Source organism: Falco biarmicus, chromosome 8, assembly GCF_023638135.1.
Source record: "Falco biarmicus isolate bFalBia1 chromosome 8, bFalBia1.pri, whole genome shotgun sequence".
NCBI lineage: Eukaryota > Metazoa > Chordata > Aves > Falconiformes > Falconidae > Falco > Falco biarmicus.
The window spans coordinates 1,284,532-1,304,646 of NC_079295.1; the positions used below are offsets into that span (position 1 = coordinate 1,284,532).

Here is a 20,115-nt window from a genome sequence, read left to right on the forward strand (position 1 = left end):
AGGGTGAAAGGGAGTCTGAGGGATTGGTGGCAGGAATGCAAGTGGGAAACACTTAAGTGATGGGTTTTGGGAGTCGCTATGGCATGTTCAGTATTTTGTCAGACAAATCAACCTGCAGAGTGGCAGCCCGTGCAATACGAGGCTGTTAAAGAGTTAAACAAAGCAGTGCGGGAAGGGAGGATTCATAGCACATTTGCTATGTCCCTTCTTGAAGTGATGGCAGAGCCTTATACACTCACACTGCATGACTATTGGAAGTCTTTGCTTTGTGTGGTACTAACTCCGACACAGTGCATGATGTGGTTATCTGATTTTTGCGAGCTAAGTGCAGTGGCCTTGATTGAAAACCTTAATCGGGGAATTGCTGTTAACTATGAGCAGGTGGCTGGAGAAAATAACTGTGCCGATTCTGTGACTCAGGCAAGGTATCCCAGGGACAGCTGTTTGCAAATGAAGGAATGGCTATTAAGGCAGTCAGGATGCGGGAGTCTTGCCACAGTCTTGCAGGGTCCTAGAGAGTCACTAACTGTAATACTAACTTGATTGATTGGCTTCAGAATATTTTGCAACAAGTCGAACATCAGGAAGCTCAAGGGTTGCTTTTAAAACAACTAGCTGTGATAATGTCAATGAAAATTGTAAACGGGCAGCTTTCACAATCGCAACCCCAACATGTGTCAAATGATTGTAACGCAGAACTCACAGCAGACTGTAATTCTCAGGCTGAGTTCTGGAATGCAGCATAACAGATTTTTGCTTCTCTAATCTCTTCTGTAAGAATAGTACACGCTTTTAACTTGCTTAGTAAATTAGGCTGCTAGCTTGCTAAACAAAGTAATACTACAAATACTATTCTTTTTTTTTCTGGCTTATTAACAGATGTTGATTCTGTCCATCATATGTTGCTACAGAACCGAGTTGCTATTGATTTTCATTATTAGCACAGGGACACAAGTGTGAAGACTTTGATAGGATGTGTTACATGAATCTGAGTGACCACTGTGAATTAATTCACAAAAGTATACAAAACTCAAAAGCCTTAAACAAAGATCTGCAGCAGAGCCAGGGGCGGGATGCCTTTGGTCTCTTCTCACGGCTGGGAAACTTTGGGCCATGACTCAAAAGTATTACAGGATTTATTATAATTATCTTCAACCACCTTAGTGATGTTTGCCTTATGTCTCCCATGCCTTTTTTCCTGTATTCAGTGTTCAGTTGATTGTAACATAAATCAGGTCATGGTCACCCAGCTACACACAACCTTTGCCTTGTTGCAATTAACAAGCAAAAAAGAGGAGGATAGAGAATGTCTGAAGAGAGATATAGGAGAGGAAGCTGGAGAATATTTGACCTAACAGGAGATGAGAGAACAGCTAGGTATTGTGAAGGAGAATAGGAAAGATAAACATGGTTATCTAGTGTCTAATAGGTGTCTGCACGCTTGTAGAGATATATAGCTATGTAACTACATGAATGATTTCTGCCCTGAGCCTGGTGGAGCATACAGCTGCGGTTTGTGTCCGGGCTCAGAGATGTAAATAGGGGCTTCTCTGTTATGGTAAAAGTGTCTCTGGTTGCATAAAAAAAAGAGGGAACAAAGGGAATGACCCCAGAGGTATGTTCAGAGAAGGCATGCGATGTTTTGAACTTTTTGACTGAACCAGTCCTTGTTTGGTGTGCCCTTCCTTGAAACTGACTTGCAGAAATTGTTGCAAGAAAGTGAATGTATGTGGGGAATGAAGAATCTTACTAAAAGCCTTGATATTTGGGATAATTGATTACCTCTGTATAATGTTAATCCAAAAGAAGTTGATATCGTTTGCAATTTGAATGTCGATAATTATCTTTATGTAGATGCTAATGTAGTAGGAGGCTATGATGGGAACGTATTGCAGCGCTTCTTCTCTTACTCTTATCCGGACTGACAGCAGGGAAAGCATTAAAGAGTTAAATCACCTTGTTTGGTAGGCAGTTAAGAGTGTGAGTCAAATTTGCCACTGCTTTTTGTTGTTGGTTCAAGGACACGGCTGTGAGGATTTGGATGGTATGTGCTGCGTGGATTTTAGGCGCCCCATTGCAGCAACATGTTACCAAAATCTGAGGAAATCTCAGCCTTTTTGGCATCCATTCACTCAATTGGCAGTATTGTTTGTTTGCTATTACCTTGGTTGCTGTCATGTTTGCAAGGGCCCTGCAGAACATGGCAAACCTGGTACTAGCTGTTCAAAAACAAAAAGGGGGAATTGTAAAATTGTACAGAATAGAGACAGTGGGTTGTTTTGACATTGATGTGCAGTTTTGGCCTTGCTTTGACAAAGTGCAGCTGTGATCCTGCAGCAAAGAGGTAAGTAATTTTGAGGAAGTATGAGAAGAAACTAGGACGAGACAGAAACAAAGGAGGAATGTGATCTCGCCTCTAGAAGATAAGGAAATGGCATGAACAGTAGAGAGTAGCCTAGAGTGAACAGCACCAAGGGAAGTGTTGCATGAATTTGACTGATCACTCTAACTCTATTCATGAGCAGCTCGCTGAGTTAAGAAAAAATGTACAGGCCATAAAGATTGAGAACGGGTTAACAGACTGGCTTTCAAACCTTGGATTAGGGGGCTGGTTACAAAATGTGATCAAAGGAGCATTGATGGTATTGACAGTATTGTTGGTTTTAGTATTATGTGTTCCTTGTTTATTTCAATGCTTACAACGAGAACGCTCAAAAACAAGAAGGGGGAGATGCAGGAGGGGGCCTGGAAATCAGGACCATGTTAGCTGAAAGGAATGTGCTCGAGCTTGTAGGCCACAAACCCTGGGAGGACAAGGAATGTGAACAGATAACAATCAACAGGATGAGTCATGCTGAGAGAAGATAAGGGAATGAGGAACAGAGGGGCCAAGGAGAGGTAACACCTTGCTGTTAATTGATGATATAAACACTTACTTAAAGTGTCCTTTGTTTGTAGTTAACCACCAATCAGGGATTGCCTAGTATGCAATGCTTAGCTTAAAGAACCAATCTGTTTAAAGTGTGCAGCTTCTGAAAACATATATAAACTCGTGATTGTGTACAATAAATCGACATCTTGCATCAAGCAGTGTCCTGTCTCTTCATTCGCCACAAGTAGCCAAGCCTATGTCAGTGCCTTTGGAGCCCTAACCTTTCTGCTTACCTAGCCCTCTGAGTCTGCACATTTTAATAAATATTAAAAATGTAACAAAATACCCTCTAACACCTGTATAGTCTAAGAAAATTTATTTCATAATATCCCAAGTAGCCATAGTGTCATCTGTCAGGATGTCTAATTGCTGGTATTTCTAGCTTCCATGCAGTTTTTCAGACACCTAAAGGCCAGAAGTCAGCTTAATGTTTCACCCCCCAAAAAAACCCCAACAACCCATGTTTGCTACATGTATAGCTTTTACTGACACAACTAGACAACAGTGCCACTTTACAAGTGGCAGGTAGGAATCTTTGTTAATAATAACTGAGAAATACTGACAAGCAGACATGTGATCTGCACTGCAGAAAACAAAGTGCAGGTCTAGAACATGATGAATCCCTAGAGGTCAAACACCTCAGCACTGCAGGTGGGGAAACATCATTGCCTGCAAGGGCTGGGCCATGATTTTTCCAAGATTTGACTTGTCTGGAACTAACCAGCTGATGCATTGGTACACAGAACAACAGACAATGCACCTTCCCTCCAGTTCAGTAGAGCTACACGCTGCCTGCTTCAGCAGATCCCAGGATTTATCCGTATTTTGGGGCTGCTATTAACACTTGGGATTGGGAGCTGTCATCAGTAAGCCCACGCAGTGAAACTAAGGTGTTTCAAATCAGAAAAACTAATGGCAGCAGCATTCACATTTCATTTGATTTATTGACTTTCTCACACTATATAAAAGCCAAAGTTAACACAAAGAAAGTGAGGAAAAATAAGTAAAAATCAGTGGGGCTTCAGCTGTCTAAACCACACTTCTAGTGCCACTATAACCTGCTGGGCCTCCAGTTGCTATGTTGCATCTCCCAGTCCTGTGCTCTCCTATGTATCTGCTGTCTTATGACATATAAAATGTCTAGACCCCCACGTTTAAGCAGCTGAATTTCATCTACTCATAGTGGTTACAGAGAGACAGACAAATCAAAACAATAAAGATTTGATTTCTTAATAGTCAATGCAAAAGCAGTTTAACCTACTAACTTGATTTCTGTCACAGATACAGTATCAACTCATAAAAGGGATGGAAGGCAAGGAGAGAAAACAGTTTGTGGAAGACTGAGGAGCAGTGAAACAACAAGAGCCTTCAGGCTCTTCAAACAAATTAGAGCCATTTATTTTCATTACAGATCTTCATGGCTCTGGAGCAATCTGACCTGTGAGCAACTGGAAGAGCAATCCCCATGCTCAGCAAGGAAAAACTGATGCAGAGGTTCACCGAAACCACACACTGAATGTACAAACTAGCTATTTTCCCAGTTCTACTTGCAAAACTTGCTGCAATTTTTCAGGTGCTACTTTGCATAACTTCTGTGGACTCACTAAAAAAAGTGAAGTGTTTTCTCTGTGTTAGGATGCACCCCAGATGTAAGCCCCAAATTCAAATACCATGGAGATTCATGTATTTGTGTGTGTGTGCATTCAGAACTGAAATCTCAGGTTTGCACCTCAAGAGAAAGAAAGGCTGAAGTTCTCAGTCAGTTCAATATTGTGGATTCTGACGCTGAAATCTGAATATTGTGGTTAGAACTTTCATAATACATTAATTTTGATACAGCCTATGTAATTTCTTGGGTCTCATCTTAGGTTACAAATACATACATACCTGAAATTTAATAACACCAGAATTTGTTACCATTTAATAACAGCGCTGCTTTATATTTTCCTGTTTTCTCCAGCTGCTACTACTTGGATGTGGTCTAATCCCACTGCACTGTAGGCAGCATCAGATGACTGATCTTCGCAGATCATCTTTTGATCTCATTACAGCTTTTTATCTTCTTTATCAGAGGAGTAGCCAAGAGTGAGAGAGAACTCTCAACTGTACTTTCATGGCTCAGTGTAGTCCCGAGCACAGGATTAAGCACTGTTTACAAATCCTTTCCAGAGACAGGTTCATCCAGTCTCCCATTCAAAGCACACTGAACTCCATGTGAGTCTTCCCATTAAGTTCAGAGGCTTTTGGCTTGCTCCATGAGAAAAAAGAAAGCTTCCAGTGGAAACTACAACTAAGTGATGTCACAGCACTCTCCAAACTATCAAGCTGCAGCAAGGTCTTTTACCATCTCGTACCAACATACTCTTCATGCCAGTCCCTCTGCTGCCTTCTCCTCATCCCTCCTCACCCAGGGTGCGTATTCTCTCTGCTACTTCCTCCTCTCTTCCTTGGCTGCTCCCTCTTCACTGGCTGCCCAACCTCTTAACAGAAACAGCCACAGCTGCATCTTATCTACATCAGCCAACACCCCAGCCCCTGAAGCCAGCCCACAGCTGTATATTATCAACGTTAATTAACCCAGCTTCATCCCTCTACAAAGTGACTCTTCCAACTTTTGTGATAAAATTAATCTCCCATATATCTGTAGGTCAGCCATAGCAATTTGCCTGGCATAGCAAAAGAAAATCATAACACTTGTTTCTTCCATGTTTTTAACACAAAGATGCCCATGTCAAAAGAAACTAAACCAGCTTTACTACAGATCAGAGCATCGCTTCTCATCAAAAAGGGACTGAATCCAACAAACAAGGTTCTGATTCTTCAGCTAAGACCTCTGGACTCACACTCCACTGCAAGACTCAAATCTGAATTAGAAAATTAGCTGAAGCCATTAAAAAATCATTTATCATATGAAGTTGTTAAGTGTAGTAAGTGGCAGTAAGTTATCTAACATACCTTTATACTTCACCCTACCTTTCTTCTCCTGCAGCACTTGAGCTAAGCTGTTCAGCAGATCTATTTGAATATATATGCTTCAAATGCAGGACATGTATTCTAGCAATTAAATGCAGTAATTTAAGGAAAGTACTGTAATGAATACACTGGATGGAGAATGAATGGAAGATGTAGTGTGCCTATTTTGGGTAGCTAGTTCTATTCTGAAAATGAGGAAATATATTTATCTGTGTGTTGATTAGTGTGTATTGGGGCAGTAAATCAGTTTTCCATTCCATTCCTTTCAGGTCTTAAGCAGTCTGGTTTGTCATTCACACAGATAGGGCCCAAGGAGTGGAGGAAGCAGATTCATTTTCTGTGATCTAAGAAAACAAGCGAGAAATGAAAATACTTGTTAATATTATTTGATTGGCAAGCCCCCAATATTGCCCTTATCAGGTGTCTCCAAGTCACCCAGCAGGGTGCCCTACAGGAGATACCTACAGAAGGTGGCTGGAAGGAAGATCAGTGATAACTGGGCTCAGGGCCAAACAGGGGTGGAGAAGCACAATCTCTGCACTGGTGGACCTGACCTCCTGCAAGGTTGATGAGAGTAAGCCCACAAACCTATTGATCCGGGTTCCAATGATATCCCACCATGACCACAGAGATACCATGGGAATAATCTGTGAGTGAAAGTTCAAGCTTCCATGGAAGAGCCTCAGAGAAGTTCAGGGCACAGTATGGATTTACATGCTGACAAGGACCTTGCCTACAACAGATGTTGTATGCTAAGTAAAAACTTACACAGAAAAAGAATTGTAATAGCAGTGGGAACATGACTACAGCGAACAGTGGCCGAAAACACAGAATATAAAAGATCAGCATGGTAAGAAGTGTATTGTCTCATTTGTTTTTCTTCTGTATCCTTTTGTTAGCTCTGAGTTAATTATTTTTCTCCCAAAGAGTACCGGGCATAGCAACGAGTACCAGAATGAGATGACAGTACCAGACTGCAAGTCACTGGGGGAAAGCACCTGGAAGGAGTCTGAAGATCCTCAGAGGCTGATCCACTGCTGTCAATAAGAGGAGCTATTTAGTCCTCTATAGGATTTGACATACAGAAGAAAGGAGGAGACTTAAGAGAAAGGGGAGATTGTAACAATTACGTACATTTCAAAGAATAGAAAAAAGGTTATACAAAACCAGGGAAATGCCAGTACAATGTTTCAATGGCATTTGTTGGAATAACTTGTGTGAGTGAGACCTGTTATTAGATGTTTCAATTACAAGGAGCCATGTGATATGGCTGTATACAAAGCATCTCCAATTGGAAACATCGTTAGGCATCCCACCATTCAGGGGTGCAAAAGCAGCATGCACTTCTACCCAGAGATACTTTGACCTTTCCCCCACCTTCCTATTACCATCTCAGTAAAGGCATCTGCACAGCTTGCCCGTAGTTGTTCAGCAGTCAGAGGGCTGTTCAGTACGAAAGTCTTTGTCAGCCCTCTTTCACTCCTCACACTAGTTACTGCATCTCTCAAAGCGAAGAACACAGAGCATCCCAAGAAAAATCCTGCCTCACCTAACCCCTGAAAAAAGAAAAAAAAAAGTCAAATAGGTGTAGGTTTTGAGCAAATGAAATAAGTACATGCCATGTCAATATCAACTAAAAAGCTATAAAGTCAGTGACTCAAAAAGTGTTCTGTCTTTCTGTAAGGAAGTTTATTTTAGATTCAGTGGAAGCAAGCCTAGATCACACCAAGTCTTCTGATGGAGCTAAAAAGGTTGATTTCAAATATTGGCTATTGATTTTAGAACCTTTTTGTCTCATTGCAAAACTGAAATTTAGAATAATTAGCAGACAAAATTAAAACAATCCAAAACCAGGTACAGATACAACTAAGAAACAAAGCCTGAACTCCTGATAATTCCCTGCACCTGACCTGACACCACTGACCTCAGTGGGCTTGACATCCTCTCACTGCTTCTGACATTAGATTCACATTTGCTCCTTAGTGCAAAGATAGGTCAAAATCTACCCTTATTCCATAGTCCTCTCAGTACTGTGGTATTGAATGTTTTAATCTGGACCGGGATACTGCAACTGAATCTTACCTCCTTGCTAAAATCTGCTAACCAAATGTCTTCCCCAAATATGCTGCATGAAGACAGAATCACATCATGTTACAGTGAATTTTAAGGGTAATTATAGGAGGTAAATTCACAGAAAAGGAAAAGAGCTGTTTGAAGAGGGATATTAGTATCAGCTCTCTCGATCAACTCCCAATCAACTATGTAACTACTTCACCTAAATGATGCTTTTTCAAACACTTTTCTAATTATGTATTACTGAGACAGCTTTAAATAATTTTAAAGGACCTATCTGTTCTTTAATAACTTTTGCTGTAAAAATGCTTTTTCCTTATGTCATGCTGTTTTATTTTACTGTATTCTAAAAGTGTATCTAATACTTGAAACAGCTGGAAATTTGCAGAAGTACCTTCATCTCGACTTACCATTACTACCTATATACAACTGGCCAGAATATTTGTTGGTGTAAATTCAAGCAATGATTACACCAGCTGAATACTTGAGCCAATCTCTCATATAAATACACGCATACAGTCCTATTTCTTATTGTGTAACACACATAAGTAATCTGCACACTCTCATTATTTCTCCATCAATTTCTTTGGTATTTTTATTCTAACCCTTCAGATTATCACAACATTTTAAAAGTATGGTTTGAAATTCAGCTTGCAGCTTCTGTGTATGGTCTGTTAACAAATCCCTAAAATTACTACTTGCCAATCATGAAAGATATGCAGCAACATCACACATTATGTCTTTTCATATTAGCTCCCCTGATGTCATAAATAAAACTATTTCATGGACACTTCTTTGAAATGCTTAAGAAGAAGAACTGAAAACTTTGTATGTTGTATATCAAAGTAATTCCTCTGTTTGTCCTGGGATCTAAGAATTAGGCCCTGTGACTGTTTGCTTACCTTGGATGCATAGATGGCATAAGGATTTGGGGAAGATGACAGCAGGGAAACATTAAATTGTTCTGGAATATCACAAACAGCGGGGATCTTATACTGATCTGGACCCTTAGTACAGAGGACTCCTTCTGGAGAGTACTTTAATTCCTCCATTGTGTACAGTCCAATCCCTTGAACAAAGGCACCTTCAATCTTTAAGAAAGAAAAGAAATAGCATTTACATTCTCATGTATTAAAATGGGTAAAACTTGGGCAAGAACTGATTTGTATTACTGTATGTTAGACCATTTTCTGTCCTGTTTGCCTAATGGGATTCTTCAACATTTTGGGCTACTGGGATGGAAAAAGCTTTCACACCCCTCTCTCATACCAGGCAGAGACAAATGCTTTCATGATGAAATGATGAGATCTGTGGAATAGCCTGCAATGAATAAAGGTGTTTCCCTGCTATCGTGTGGGGAAGGCAGATTGAACAATAGGAGAATTTAGAGACTGTAGATCACAAACAGTACTAAAGTCCAGCAGACAGTGGGCATATATACATACAGGAAGTATTACAGGTTGACACTGTGGGTAAAATTCAAGCTTCATTGACATTTATGAAGCTCTGACACTGACTCAAATGGGGCAAGTCTACAAGTAAAGGGCCTTCTAATCTATGAATTATAACATTATCTAACAATAATGTTTTCTGAATTAATGAGGTAATCTTTATTTCAGATAAGGATAGCAGGAAATTCTTGGCACATACCTGTCCTATATCCACAGCTGGGTTTATGCTGCATCCAATGTCCATAACAATGTCTGTTCTAAGGTTCTGTCAATAAAATTCAAATGCATATTACTGAGAGAAATGCATGGCGTGGAGGCATTAGAACATAATTCAGGTTAGAGCTGGTATTCAGTGGCATAATATATATTAAGGTAGAGGCCCCCGCCACGTACACGATTTCAAAGTAATTTCCAATACCCCGATACAAGCAAAATGGGCTTGTCTCAGCTTTTACAGAAGTTTCACCAGAGGCAGCCTTGCAAGATTTTTCCCATCACACAATGAAATCCCCACATAACTAAGTACAGATAGAGGGCATATGATCAGCAGTCTATGATTTAGCTGTCTAGATGGTCTAGATTCTGGAAACAGAATATTTAGCTCTGCTGTAATTTGCTGGCAAACAGGGAAGGAACAAGTGAAGAACATGTCAGATGTCTGTCATAACCCAAAAGATCTATGACACTAATGTATGACATTAACACAGATGTGCAAAAAGCTGGTTAACAGTACACGGCTTTCATTCTGCTCCACCTGTACTTTGCATTTACACTGTTGATATATTTACTATCATCTGAAGACAGGTGACTTACTAATGCAAAATCTGAATGTTTGTTGCAGCACCCAGTGATACAAACAAACCTCATTCACATTACTTACAAAACTTCCATGACACTCCATTATTACCTTGTGATCTCCTGTTAGACAGTTAATTTCAACCTCTGAACAAGCAGCTCCATAAAGAAAATATGTGAATGGCTGTCCTTCCCCTTTCTCCCAATCCATTTTTTCATTGTAGCCTCTGATGGAAGAAATGACATCCACAAGAAAAAAAATCAGTGAATGTTTGCACCATAACAAAGCAGATGAGCAAATGAAAGTTTGAAACGACTTCAAGTGAAATCTTAAACAACAGGTCAGAACCCCAGCAGTTAAGTTCCATGAAATCCTACAGAGCACTAGTAGTTTAGGTTTGATGGATCTGTATTTATATAAAATTTAGCAGGCAAGCAAGCTATTTCAGATCAGGAGAGTCTACAACCAGCATAATCCCAGAAACATATTAATAAAGACAGGGTAATCAGGTACAGAATACAAATTTAGGGTAATGGTTGCTGAGGTAATAGCACATAAGGGAATTCAGAAAAAGGGAGGAAAACTGGTCAGGATCTATGAAAGAACAATTTACAAGACATGAAAGAGTAAAAATTACGGAAGCTGCCTACACAATGAGTGAGAGAGTCAGGAGTATTAAAATAAAGGTGTAATTCCTTAGAAAGCAGTGGGACTAACTGAGGAGACTATAGTAGTCAGGACTGATGGGGTAAATTCAACAAACACAAGAAGATGTGAAATGCAGCATCCCCCAACCATGTCAGCTATGTGACCAAGGCATACTCTCTGACCATATATGAGTGAAATGTTTTTGTTGAGCACATTTAGAATTATACTCCATAAAACAATTGTGGTATAATTCAGAGCATTGAACCATGCATTTAAAAAGCGTTACACAAAATCCACGTATTCAGCTTCTCACATTCCATCTATCTCAGCTGGCTTTGAGATTCTTGGATGTGGAGAACATGACTGGGTAAGAACTAGATCAATACAGGATTTGAGGCTCAGGGATCTGCAGATGGGTTTGCACACCATTAAATGTCAATAGCAAAGTATGGCTGTCGTTCACTGCATTCAAGATATCAACTTCCTAAAGGGCTGCATAAGCAGAATACAGACTTGAACAGACTTAACAGAAGGAAGGGACATTTTGTTTGGGCTTTTCTAGGTGTTTTAAGTAAGTATGGCTTTGTGACGTGCCTCTCCAATTTACTCCAGGCTGCCTGAATACCTGAAAAGTTGCTATTGATCAGCAGGTAAATACAGGTGGAGGGAGAGAAGATATAAGGCACAGCAGGCTGAGAGAAACTTTTCTTTGAATCCCACCTGAGTTATAGCACAGAATTTTTTCCTTTCTAGTTCTTTATAAATACCGTGAAAGAATTCAGAGAAAAAGGACCACAAGACTGCACTGAGAGACAGCAGAGGGAATTGTGTTTATGATTACTGTGTCTCACAATAGCATTGCTGTTGTGACTAAATCCCTGTCTAAGAGTATAAATGGTGGGAATCTTCTGAGGCTCCAGATGCAAAACAATATTGTTAAAATTGTCAAAACAATAACTCCAAAACTAGAGTCAGTGACCAACCCTACTTCTCACGTGAGCACCAAGTCCCTCTGTAGTTTTTAATTAGTGCTGAATTATAGCATCTGATTCCTGAGTGAGTTTAAAAAAAAATAAAATTACCATGAGCTTTCTCTTAAACTCAACCAGACATTTTAAATTCTCCTTCCTCTAAAGAGAAATAACCTTAAGGTTCAGATCTAGAATTAAATGAGCCTAATTTTCCACAAATGCACCTAATTGCTAATTACAGGTGTGTGCTGGATAAATACTCCAATGCTGCCACTTGTTCTTCCTGTCATGCAACTTGGTGTGATTATGTTTGTCGGTAAAAGTGTAAACAACCTGTAGTACAACAATATTTATGGTTTATAGCAATACAGCTTCCAGTAAATGAACTATATCCCACATTGCACACCTACTGTTATGGGCAGCGGTCACTTTTTTGATGCTTACTGGTTTGCTAATAACCAAATCATGGAGTAAAGATGGGACTAAATAGTCTTTTGATACTTTCTAGAGAGCCCACATAGGGCCAGGCATAAATTAGCAGCACTTAAACGTTAAACTCCAACTCCCCATATATAAAAGAATTGCATAAAACATAAGCTGAGCCATTAGAAAGAACTACTGGACAGGATCTTCTATTCATGGCATTGGTTAATTTCGGAAATCAGCCCTGGTCTAACCTATGCACTTTTAAGGAACAAAAATATATTACCTAAAGTAGCCAGTAGCTGAAAGACTCACACTCTGTTCAAAAGCTTCTTTAATCTGTAAAATATAGCAGCATTTGTGGTAAACCAAGGAAGGAGTCAGGAAGGAACACAGCATACATATATTTACTTATTTTCCTGTATTTACTTAAAAACCAAACTGTAACAAACTGTAAAGAAAAGATGACCAGCTAAGTGTGTTTACTTAGTGCTAAAAAAACCCCATGGTGCCTAATACTGTAGAACTAAAACCCCTTTGGATGAGCAATCTGAATTCTTTTGGCACTACAGTAAGGAAAAGACCTGTCAACAGTGGTGGTCTTGCAGAATCTTTATCATTGGTAATGTTGTAGTCAGAAAGGGCCCTGCTCAATTTTTCTGCTCAAGTTTAACAGAAATGGGGCCCCCTGTCATAGAAGATCTGTATGATTTACTTGCACAAAAATGGCAGCTGACAAGAGAAATACTCTCTGCAGTGTTCTTCTACCAGTGGTAAAAATAACGGTATGAGGTCCCAAATCTATTCCCTTTCAGTGATTCTCATGTTAGATTTACTCAGTTTACAAGTCAAGAAGTTTGGGTCTTTTTTTGAATTTTTAATTAATTGCAATTTACTGAATTTGCAAGATATAAAATTACTTCTCTGCATATATTCTTTTTTAGGTCAGCCATTTCTGCTATGTTTTGTGTATGTCTGAATTATCCAAATTAATTTGGCATCTATTAGAGATTATCTTTGCATACACAGCTGTCAGTTATTAAGCTACCACATGTATTCCAACATTATTTGCTATTGCTAGGAATTATTACTGTCAAGAAAGCGTTTAAATTTTCATAGTTATTTTAGTATTTAATCACTTGAAAAGAAACACCCTAGCGTATTGGATCTGTAAATGTCCTTTTCATTAGGCCATAGATAACAAGCAATACTGGATACGAAAACATAACAAACAGGTTTTCTTATAACATCTTGATACATAGGGATAGATTCTTAGCCATATCTTCATAGTTTATATTACAGCAGAAATATTTCAGTTAAAAAAACCTCAGTTTCTAGCCCTAAAATTCTATTCCAGTTTCAAGTGGGCACCAGACAGGGGCCATTTCTATAAACAGCTTTAGCATTACTTTTGCACTACTCTGCTGCAAATGTAACTAATAGTATAACTAATTACATATTAGAGCAATGGGAGCAAGGATTCCTGCTACTTTCTGTGCAATTCTGTGAGACACTGCATATGGGAGAGAGATGGAAGGAAGAAGTTTAGGAGGCTTCTCTTCATCGATTTGGTAAAAATAAAAAACAGCCATGTAAGAAAATCAACACATACACTGTATCCATATGACAATCTTCTGGCAACAGCTTGTCTGAGGGTAAGATGGGGTGGGTCATTATTGCAGAACCTGGTATTTTTTGCATATTAAAAACTTCCATGCCTCCAAATGTGACTTCACAGACCCTTTATAACTAGATATGATCAGGGGATTGTTCCCCATTATCTAAACCAAGCACCTACACTCCCATCTTTCTGTGAAATAACCTGTTTCTACAGTTTATAACTTTAGGATTATTAGGCTGAACAGACTGATAGACTACAAGGCATATACCACAGCTTCTGCAAACACACTTAGTAGGATTGATCTGTCTTACCCAATCATTCCAGGTCCCTTTTGGGTTCTTGCTGATGATAGGCTGCAGGCGTTTGAGAAGAGTTTGGCAAGCATCCTGGTGAGAAGTCAGGAGAACATATCACAGAATTAACACAGATACATTTGGTACTATTCAAGATATGTTCTAGTTAGTAATTAGTATTTGCTTTACCATCATCTTGGTTTGAAAAGGTATCATAGGAGGTGTCATTTAAATTGCATAGACACAAACCTTATAAAGGGTTAAGTTACAAGGGCTGGAATCTGCATGAATCAGTAGATTTAGAACAGGAACAGGGTACCAAATTTGTACAGGACTAATTATTTTGTTAGGCAAAACAAAGATTTTGTCAAACATAAGCCTCTGAGGGAAAGCTCAGATCATATTCTGAAAATTTGTAAGCACCATTACTGAGAAACTGTCAACAAGTGGTGTTTCTTCTTAGCAACCTCCAGTGGTATTATTGGTAATCTCAAACTTTATTTCTATGGGATCACTAATGCTTAAAGTTTGGCAGGCATTAAGTACCATGAAGGGTAGGGTGTTTTGCTAAACTAAACACTACCCTTTACCTTCACAGCCATCCCATTGACATCTGTCCCTGCAGATCCTGCTGAGGCACATGCATTGGGAATAGTTGTCGTGCTGGTTTCACAGAAGTGAATATATGACATGGGGATGTTCAATTCCCGACTAGCAACCTGTTTCAGGAAGAACACCACGTTATTCTCTGGTTTAGAAACATTTTAAACACTCCAACAGTTCTCCAGTACTTGCTAGAAGTCAGCAATACAAGAAAGAATAAAGTTTCAGCAAGTCCCCTTCCAACCTCCAGCTGAAATCATTCTGCCCAGTTTGTCAGTACAAAGAAACAGAACAGAATGGCAATGTTTTAGCTGTATTCAAATTCTGCAATGGGACTGGAGTGCAACATGTGGTTCTGCATTTTGCTGCTTATGTCCTGTATGACTTAGTGAAAATTATGCAGGCCCAGATCCCAAGCTTTCATTGACTTGGTTAATATCTTTACAGATATTTATCTGTCTCTCAGTTCTGCATTAAACAAATATAATAATAACAACAACAACAATAATATCTGAACTGTATACTAATCTGAATACTGTCTTTTTTTATCATGGGCTTTATGGGATCAGCCCCAAAAAGTTCTTATTTCTAAATAAACCTCTTCACATACCACTGGAAGAATAAAACCCAATCAATTTGTTTTTCTTCCTGCTACCTCTATGACTCTTAATGAAGGTATTTTTGCTTTCTAACTCTATCAATGCAAAGAAGCAGCGGCTATGCTGATAAAGAAATTGTCCTACTGGTACATTAATTAACTAAGAAGAAAACCTTCACACTGTTTATCTGCATGACAGATAAAGCACAAGGAAATATTTGTTTGGGTCATCCGTTACCTGGATCATTTTTGTATGAATACCTTGCCCCATTTCAATTCCACCATGTGTCAGAAGCACAGACCCATCAGTATAAATATGAACCAAAGCTGCAGCCTAAAAAAGAAAACCAAGATCAAGATTAGCGAGAAATGTATTGTATGTTGCGACGAACTGATGAATCGAAAAAGACACAGTTTTGAAGTGTATTTCAATTTATCTGTTTAGTGCTTTTGAACAGAATGCAAAATATGGAATGCTAGTCCCTGCTCTTCCTCTGTAATGACTTCAAAATAAAAAGATATAAACACTTGGAGGTCTGCTTTTTCTGTTGCTGGATCCTGAAATAAATCTACATCTGGCAACAGTATCTTAATGGTTCCAAAAGAAGATGGTGGATCTTCCTCACTAGTGGCTGTACATGCCAATTCCTCCAAGTTCCATTCTCTCTCCCACTGATGTTTTGAGAGCCTTTGGACACAGGTTTTTCAACAGCATAGGCTGGGCAGGCTGTCAGCATTAGACACAGCAGTAAGGTTCTGAATGAAATTCTCCTCCTGGGCTAGCTGGGAGTAGCACTGTAGACTACAAAGCCCCTGTGATTTTAGTCTTGAACAGAGACAGCCAGTTTGATATGACACAAGCTACTCAATTTTCAGTTGATAAAACGCTGTATATTCCATAAGCACTGGACACCTACACTAAACAAAATACAAAGACCAAAACCACTACTGTCCTCCTTTTCTTCCTTAAACTTAGTCTTTGATGACATCAAAGGGTTAAGTCTTTAAGAACAGCATCCCATAGTGCCCCCATGGTCAGAAAGAATAAGCTCAGAGCTGTTTTCTGGAATGGATAACCTAGCCCATGAATACTTTGCCATCAGTCCTCAAACACTTTTAATAAACGTGTTCAACTCATCTACACCAATACCACATTGCAAGAGATGGGACTGGCCTTTGAAGCAGGCAGTGTCCAAGCTGCCTGGGCCCTGAAAACCAGACAACTTTGATCTCAGCTTGAAGAGATCTAGAAGCTAGTGTAGCCTTCAGGGAACAACTATTATGAGGATGATAGGTTTCCAGAAGGTGGACGATAACACATTGGGTTTGTATCCTAAGGCAGAGTAACTGTGATCTTCTATGGATAAAAAGCTTAGCTCACTTATTTTTTAAAGAAACTAACCTGAGTAAGATAACGTGTGCCTAGTCCAAATGGATACTTCATTGGTACAATGGCAATCCCTTTTTTCTTCCAGTAATTTTGTTTGTTAAATTCTTCGATAGTTGTTTTCCTGCTGTAGTATGCAGATTTCTCCATACATTCATTCCAACACCGTATTAAGTTTTGTGGATCAAGCTTTTGTTTGAAGTGTGTCTGCTCAATTTCCTTATACATATTTATTTCCCTAATCTGAAATAATAAAATTAACAGCTATCACAATCTTGTTAAAGGCAGATTGACCATTTGGAGGGACTAGTAGACAACAAGAAGGTTGCTTTATATTCTTGGAACAATTTCCAGTTCGGTGCAGTTTGCAAGAGCATGCTAATCATGCAACAACTAGACGATGATTAAAAAAAATATATGAATTTTAGCACAAATTATGTCATTGACTTAGAAAATACTTGTTCAAACAGTTGAGCTAATCTAAAGGGTTTTAACTTCCCAATTGCACAGACTTCATTTCAGGAGAGAAGATGTGTTCATTTCTGTCACCTTTTCTGGTGATAAACCAGTTTTATCTGCAACTCCTGTTATCCAAGTTTCTGTCACCAGTGCTGACTGGGGAAAGCCAAAGCCTCGGAATGCTGTGTTTGATGGCAGGTTTGTTTTGCAGGCATAAGCGCAGCATCTCAAGTTGGGAATCTTGTATGCATTGTCCATTTTTAATAAAGATACTTCTGCTACCTGAGGTAGGGAACAAACAGGTCTAGTTAAATGTCAGAACACTGCTTCTTTCAAATTCACATTTAAATCTACTTCATCTCATATAAAGAGCTTAACTTGAGACAATTAGCTTTAAAATTGGGTTTCTGTCAATTGCTGGTAGTAAGAATAATCTTGTGCACATACACAGACTTTACTCATACATTTCTCATGCAGCATATTAGTTTTCATTTATATTTTGGTATTCTCAGAACACAGCTGACGTTACTAGTAGTTGAGTGCTGGTCAGTAGTTAAGGATGTAATAGATACTCCATTTCACAATTGATTTTGCTCCTACTTCAACATCAAAAGCCACCCAATTAAAAATTGGCAGATTAGATTTAAAGCAATAGGAGCTATGAAAGGAACTGATGAAAGCATTCTGAATTATCACGTCCTATGGAAATTCACAGTTAAGGTTTAGTTCCACCAGGAAGCATATGTACTGCAGTCCTCTGGTCCTTCATTTCCCTTTTAGAGATTTCACATGACAAACACAAAAACATAAGAAAAGGAAAATCCCGTATTAAAGACTTCAAATTAGGCTCTAGGAGTCAGTATCAAAATAAGTAAGTTTAAAAATGTTTTGATGCCTCATGAAGAGGAAGAGTCCACTGGCTCTCTTCAATGTTAAGTAGATTTCTCAGAATGGAAAATCTAAGCCTGTATTCCTACTGTTCCCACTGAGCTTTAAACAATAAACTTCAAAACTTTTCTGCATAGAAACAACTGAAGATAGTTTTGGTGTAATAACTGTGCATGTGAATAATGTCACACTACCTTTCCACTTAGGAAATATAAATTGAGGTGTTATTGTGGAATGGAGAAAAAAAAAGTTTTGTATTCTGGGTTTTTTTAATTATGAACACAACTTTTATGGACTTCAGAGAAAGTGTGTGTATGAAACTGATCTGTCTTAAGACAAGTTATTGATAAAACAGAATGAACACAATATATTATTATAATACAACTCTTACCTATGCCAAAATTTCTTCCCAGAAATGTCTGTTCTAATCTTGATGCAATCATACAGAATTAAAACACATTATTAATTGTTGACTGAACAATAACTAAGTTAAGCATAGATTACTGGTATTCAACTCCCATGCTGGAAGACCAGTCTTTATGACGATAAGCATCAAGCATCTTGGCTCTTTCTGGGGCTAGGCTCCCACAGAATAAGGTCCCCACTAAAGAAAGAATAAATCTCAGAATACTGATTTGGGAAAACACAGATAAGTCACACTGCAACAGAAGAAAAACCTGGAGTTTTTGTTTACCAAAGCTTATAGTTTTATTTCAAATAAACCTTTTCCTCCTCCCAAAAGTGTTGATTATTAATGCTATACTGATAGAATCAAATGGAATCACACAGCTAGACCATTGGCTGTCAATCTAATTAATTAGGGAGTGATGTTAGAGAGTTAAGATGTTATCATATGTACTATTCCAGCTGCAGCTGGAATAATTCTAAGTCCATCTGCTTCACTATACCATTGTAGAACTTCAACTTAATATGGTTCTGACATGTGATCTGCATCAATGTACATGATTTTAATGGATTTTTTTCAAACCCAGGTTGTTTTTCTGAACCAGGGTAGGCAGCAATAGCATGGGCAGTTACACTGACAGATTTCAGAGTGCAGAAAATAGCCATAGGTGGGGCAAATGACAAGCCGATGAGGGGTAGCAACCTCAACAAACATTTCAGTTACAGCTAGAATAGCTATGCAAACATGAATTTCTGGTGACTGATATTAAAGCAAGCAATATTTTATACTTTGCAGACCTGTAAGTGAGGAACTGAGGTATACAGCACAGTAAATGCAGACCCAGTACAGAAACACACAGAGACAGTAACAGGACAACTACCACTATGAATTTCCTGAAGGTTAAGAAAGGTCTTCCCAGAATTGTAGACATAACGCTTTAGGCAGGCACAAATGCAAGTACTATGTATTTTAAAAGGAATATTTTGTTAGTTGACATGTTTATAGTGGCAAAAACAAGCCTGAGAAACTGTTCATGAAGTGAATGCATAGAAAAAGATCAAAAAGTATTTCAGTGCTACACTGAACTGAATAAGAAAAGGCTAAACTAGCACGTGTAGATTTTCCAACAGCCCACAGTTTCTATATCAAAATGCTGTACGATTAACAATACATGGGCAAAGGAATTTGGCCTTCGTCATTTCGCAGCTAATGATTCCTCCTTGTTATAAGATTCATCAGCTTATAAAATCCTTACCAGGACAGACTCATCAGGGGTACATCCTCCATTAATGTAATATTTGGCATCCACAGCTCTGATCCTACCATCATTCATGAAGCCAACCTAGAAGAATCAACAATAGCCTATTTAGATTTTGGCATTCATTCATTTCTTCAATGTTTGTATATTTTGACAAATAAAGTTATACTGCACTATTAATTTTTGGCCAGCATCCACTGAAACTACAGAAGAGCAAGAGAGAAAGAAAGCATGTTCCTAAGATACCAGCTTTCCTACCTGGCATCTGTGATCTGTATATGTACAGCATACAATAAGCAACATACTGATGTTTCCATTGGGAAAGAAAGAAGCAG

At 38.7% G+C, this 20,115-nt stretch overlaps 1 protein-coding gene across 4 annotated transcripts in view; it reads right to left on the reverse strand.

The window, feature by feature from the left end:
* Positions 1-4,137: 4,137 nt before the first annotated feature.
* Positions 4,138-20,115, reverse strand: part of AOX1 (aldehyde oxidase 1) — a 46,616-nt gene continuing 30,638 nt past the window's right edge. For 3 of the 4 annotated variants that reach the window (XM_056348520.1, XM_056348521.1, XM_056348517.1), the window contains 12 exons: positions 19,778-19,864; positions 17,319-17,510; positions 16,785-17,012; positions 15,621-15,716; positions 14,772-14,900; positions 14,200-14,274; positions 12,554-12,606; positions 10,337-10,451; positions 9,629-9,694; positions 8,881-9,069; positions 7,283-7,461; positions 4,138-6,249 (listed from right to left, as the gene is read on the reverse strand). In XM_056348520.1, the coding sequence (XP_056204495.1) occupies positions 6,195-6,249; positions 7,283-7,461; positions 8,881-9,069; positions 9,629-9,694; positions 10,337-10,451; positions 12,554-12,606; positions 14,200-14,274; positions 14,772-14,900; positions 15,621-15,716; positions 16,785-17,012; positions 17,319-17,510; positions 19,778-19,864 (1,464 nt within the window). In that variant the 3' untranslated portion in view covers positions 4,138-6,194. The remainder of the gene's footprint in view (positions 6,250-7,282; positions 7,462-8,880; positions 9,070-9,628; positions 9,695-10,336; positions 10,452-12,553; positions 12,607-14,199; positions 14,275-14,771; positions 14,901-15,620; positions 15,717-16,784; positions 17,013-17,318; positions 17,511-19,777; positions 19,865-20,115) is intronic. The other variant, XM_056348518.1, reaches the window with a different exon arrangement.